This window comes from Diabrotica virgifera, chromosome 8 (genome assembly GCF_917563875.1).
Source record: "Diabrotica virgifera virgifera chromosome 8, PGI_DIABVI_V3a".
Classification (NCBI taxonomy): domain Eukaryota; kingdom Metazoa; phylum Arthropoda; class Insecta; order Coleoptera; family Chrysomelidae; genus Diabrotica; species Diabrotica virgifera.
The window spans coordinates 88532120-88537218 of NC_065450.1; the positions used below are offsets into that span (position 1 = coordinate 88532120).

A 5099-nucleotide genomic window follows, 5' to 3' on the forward strand; every position below is an offset into this window, starting at 1 on the left:
GTCATGGCATTTAGACGGCGAAAATCTCCACAGGCTCGCCATCGTCCATTGGACTTCTTAACCAAGTGAAGCGGACTAGCCCAAGATGACTTTGATGGTCGGATAATGCCTGCCTGCATCAGCTCATTGAATTCTGCTCGTGCAGCTTGAAAACGATCTGGTGGAAGTCTTCGTGGTTTAGAAAATACTGGTGTACCTCGAGTCTCAATATAGTGCTGGACCCTTTCAGTATCCTCTGGTATAGTGGCTGCCGGACGATCGTAAGGATGGGCAGTGGATAGGCCTACTTCTGGTACTTTAACACGACGAGACACACAGGTAATACTGCTTGACATATTTGAGCTTACTAGTCGTTTGTTTCTCATGTCAACACTAATGCCATAATGTGTAAGAAAATCGGCTCCTAGTATGGGTGTGGTGACATCTGCGACTACAAAAGTCCATGTTACAGGTTGGTCTAGACCAAGGTTTAATGAAAGTTGTCTCTGCCCATACGTTTGGATGCACGATCCGGTGGCAGAATATAGGCATACAGTGCTGGGCCGAGTCGCAGTGCAGATTTTACGTGGAAGCACACTCAGGTCTGCCCCTGTATCAATAAGGAACTGAAGTTGGAGAACACTATCGGTAATGAAGCGGCGGCGTGGTATGTGAGGGGCTGCAGTTGCCGCCATTACTGCGCCCTTTCGTCGTTTTTTGTAAAACTGCAGGGTGGTGTACATTTCTTTGCTTGTGCCCCAAATCTTCTATGGTAGTAACACTGCTCGTCAGATGATGACTTGGCACTCTTGACCATTTGAATCTGTTGCCGTTCTTCAGCTACAGCTAATCTGTTGGATAAAGCGCTCACTTGGTCATTCAATGCAGCCACTGCTTTGTCTAAGATAGGGCTTTCGGTAACAGCCATGACTGGAAAATTGGAACATCGGAGGTACTTATCGGCTTTCTTAGCAAGCTCTTCTAGATCTCCATCAAGAACAGATATAACACTTCGAACCGAAGGTGGTAGGCGGTCCAACCAAAAATTTTTTAGAACTTGTGTACTAATGCTATCCGTGGCCAGAGCTTGCATTCTGTGGAGTAGTTGAGTGGGTTTTAAGTCACCCAGAGTGAGCTCCATTAATCTGTGGATCCTTTCATCTGAGCTAATGCCATACCTTTCGAGAAGGCGAGCTTTCAGTTGTGTATAGGCATTGCCAGCAGTTGGATTCTTTACAATATCCGCCACTTCTATTAGTATGTCACTGTTTAAACTAGCAACAGTATGATCGAATTTGCAGTTGTCAGATGTTATTTTGGCTTGTCGGAACTGCGCCTCCAGCCGAAGAAACCATAGTTCTGGTTCATTGCGCCAAAACTCTGGAGCTTTTATGCCTACCCGTGCAATTATTGGGTGATCATTGCCTTCGTATGGTGTAGCATTATCGTTTGGCATTGTTTGGTCGTTATCTGTCATAATGTTGTCTTTAAATCCTCGTACTTACAGTCTTTTTCTCGGGGTCACCAATGTGGCCGGTTTGCGGGCTGCAAAGTAGTCGGGGCACACTTTAAACTATTTTATTTGTTAATTTACAACAAACTACATACTAAAACAAGTAAGAAAAATTATGACAGTTGTATTCTCAGTTTCTAAAATCTTCTGACAGACGTCCGTCAATCCGTCTCCTCTTCTTTCCCCAGCCGGTCAACACATATGTGGTCGTAGGCTAACTGTCAATCTGCCACAGCCTATTTTCCTTCTGTGTCTGTCATCCAGTGTTCTCAGACCTCCTGAAATTTCAGGAGACCTACTGATGGCGACCCTCGCCTACTGATCTACTGATGGCGTCCTTAAACCTCCTGATGAAGTGATGAAATTCTGAAAATCATCTGGTTTTGTTCCAACTCGATACAAAACCGTTCTTGAACGATTACGAGGATGCGCAGTAACGAAAAATGTGTTACTGCGCAGCATTATTCGTCATTGCGCATGCGCGTAACGATTCATGAACGGTTTTGTATGGAGTTTGAATTTTTCAGAATTTTATCCTATTTTATTTTTTTTATTTTTATGCTTTAGCCGCCATCTAGCTTTGCCACAGCAGTCCCTTACAGATTTTATAAAGTTGCATTTCCCCCAAAAGTCAACAGATGGAACTTAATCAGCTATTTTCTGTGTATTGTACCTATGTATAAGTATAAACGTAAAAAATACCCCCCTCCTTGCTGATTGGAGGCGTCCACCAACTGATTCTACTGATTTTTCGTGGCGACATCTAGTTGCCTATCTATAAACGTAAAGACTGAAACTACAGAATTCTACCAATTTTTGAGGCGAGCGAGTCTCCTGAAATCTCCTGATCGTTCGTGGCGACACCTCCTGATCCTCAAAAAAGTCATCTGGGAACACTGCTGTCATCTGTCATTGTCATTGTCATTTTCTTGTTTCATATTTATTTTCATTTTCATTTATTTATTTCATTTATTCATCTCACTTTTTGGATGTAAAATTACTATTGTATTTTGGAATACATCATATAAATCAAATCAAGTTTAATAAAATGGAAGTAAAACAAGAAATTGGCGAGGAAACGTGTAAAGTAAAAATAGAGTATAATAATGACTTGGATTATGATCTTTTGGAAGGCATTAAATGTGAAATTCAAGAGGAGTCCAATAGAGAAGTTATTCTGGACAGATATGATTCCTTAGATTTGAAGACATGTCCCATAAATACTGATATAAAACAACATGGAAATTCATTTGAAGAAAACCAAGAAACTGAAAAAGGTTAGTCACAAAATATAAAATATTTCATACTGTAAAATGAGGCTACTTTGTGACACTTTTTATGTTTTGTGATATAGTACAGTGACAGTGGTGGGCAAACTTTTTTAATGGGGTGCCACACAGTTCAAGAAATTCTATAGGAGGGCCAAAATTATAGAAAAAATGCATTTTGTGTTAAAGCTATAGCTATACCATCCATGTCAATAGATCCTTGGCGGGCCGGATTAAATACTTCCGCGGGCCATACTTTGCCCATCACTGATATAGTACATACACTTTCGGTTTATTATAATTTTAAAAATACCACCTGAAAGCTCAATATTTTCTCTATCTTCAGTGAAAACTATAATGTGCTATATAGAAATCAAGAAAATGTCAAAAAAAGTTGTCACACCTTACGGTGTCGAGGTAAAAAAAAATGCGATATGTATATGGAATTCTAACTGTGGCACAAAGAAACACCCGTACATTTTGTACATATTAAATGGAGGTAACACATTGCATGCTATGCCTTAATTAGGATAATACTCTTGGCGGCTATGGCATTTCCACGGCAATGAAAGTCAGTCGTGTGTGTATATCAAAAAAGAGCAATGTGGCCCTTGCTAGAACATCTGTGTCTCTCATATATGAGCAACGTGGCACGCAATGTGTTAAAATATAAATTTACTTTGGTAGAAATATCTTCTAGAAATTCTTCTAGACAAGTCAAAGTTTGCTCACCAAACTAAAATCACCTGTTTTGGTTTTGACAATGGGTGCATTCAGCAGACGCAATCGCTAACTAATCGATTAGTAATCGATTTGTGATTTACATGCTGAATGTCACAATTTATGTGGCATTCAGCAGAAAATCACTAATCGATTAGTTAGCGATTGTGTCTGCTGAATGCACCCAATGATCAAATCAGCTGTGGCATGATGAGCAAAGTTGCAATAAGAACTTTGGTCACAAACCATACATACTCATAGACGTTTCACCTAAATTGTCAAGGTCAAGACAGCAAATTAGTTACCATTCCAATCCAGAGATGTCGCTGTCAGTCAATTCTCTTGTCATATTTAATAACTGACAGTTGACAATTAAATTAATTTGTTATTTACTTATTTTACAGTTTGTGGCTTAATTATTTTATTATAGTGGTGTTATGTTTTTAATTAGATTTAATCACAATTTTAATAAGTGTATTAACCTCCTCTCCAGTTTTATGAGTAGAATTTTTAGTTTACTTTGATCATCCCGTGTTGTGTTTCTCCACATTAAAAAAAACAATATAATAGATCCTGAAACAGTTTATTCCAATAGACAAGTGTGTCATCAACATTTCGGACCTATATATTTTTGGAAGTTTGTAAAAGATTATAAGGTAATATTTATCTATTAAACAATCATCCTATGTACAAGATTTTTTCAAAAATTTTCATTCAACTCCATACACATCAGTGCTTTCACGTGACACATAGCAGTAGTGTTTAGCATTTTGAAAACAAATTGGAATATTTGAAGTTTTCATTAAAATATGGAATAAAACATTGAATTGTCTGTCTGTTGTTTTAATTTCCTGCGAAATTTCATCAAAAATCCCGCAAAATTTATAATTTGAAATTGTCACGTAACTAAAATTTGTCAATTTAGTTCCCATTCCAATCAAAAGATGGCGTTAATTCGATCCGAAAGATTAACATGGTCGTGAAACGTCTATAAGTATGTATGGTTTGTGACTTTGGTTATTGGCCCCTAGATAGCACACATAATCTATTATTGAAATATAACATTTTAATTATTCCAGCATTTCTAATGGCTCAGTCAAGTTAATAAGTTTACCTTTAGAGGCCACTGTCACAAAGTAGCCTCACTTTACAGTAGTAGAAGTAGTGTAAATAGGAATAACTTTTTCACAATGATATAGGGTTTCTTGTTGATTTGAATGTGTTGAGGAAGGCATTAACAGATGATAGACTTCACTATTTCAGGTATAAAATACAAGAACAAGCTCCTAAAACATAATATTATATCTTATTTACTTACTTACTTATTCCTCTTCACTCCATGCGGAGCATAGGGCGTCAACTGTCTGCCTCCATTCTGTTTTTCCCAATAGCATTAATTTCTTTCTCGACACATATTTTCCATGTTTCTGCAGGTTTACCTGGTCTTCTCTTTCCATGTGGTGTGTATTCTAGGGTTTGCCTCACTATATCTGTGTCAGCCGTCCTTAGTGTGTGCCCCATCCAACTCCATTTCCTTTTACATTAGATATAGATTCCTGGTTCTTGTCCATAACTCTTGGTTTGATATGAGGTTTGGCCAGTAAATGTTAAGAATTTTC

General features: G+C 38.1%; 1 protein-coding gene across 1 annotated transcript; it reads right to left on the reverse strand.

Annotated features, from left to right (window-relative positions):
• Positions 1-673: 673 nt before the first annotated feature.
• On the reverse strand, positions 674-1456 carry LOC126890205 (uncharacterized). The gene has a single exon (XM_050659058.1). It carries the CDS (start codon positions 1454-1456, stop codon positions 674-676), a length of 783 nt encoding a protein of 260 aa, XP_050515015.1.
• Between the last annotated feature and the right edge of the window lie 3643 nt (positions 1457-5099).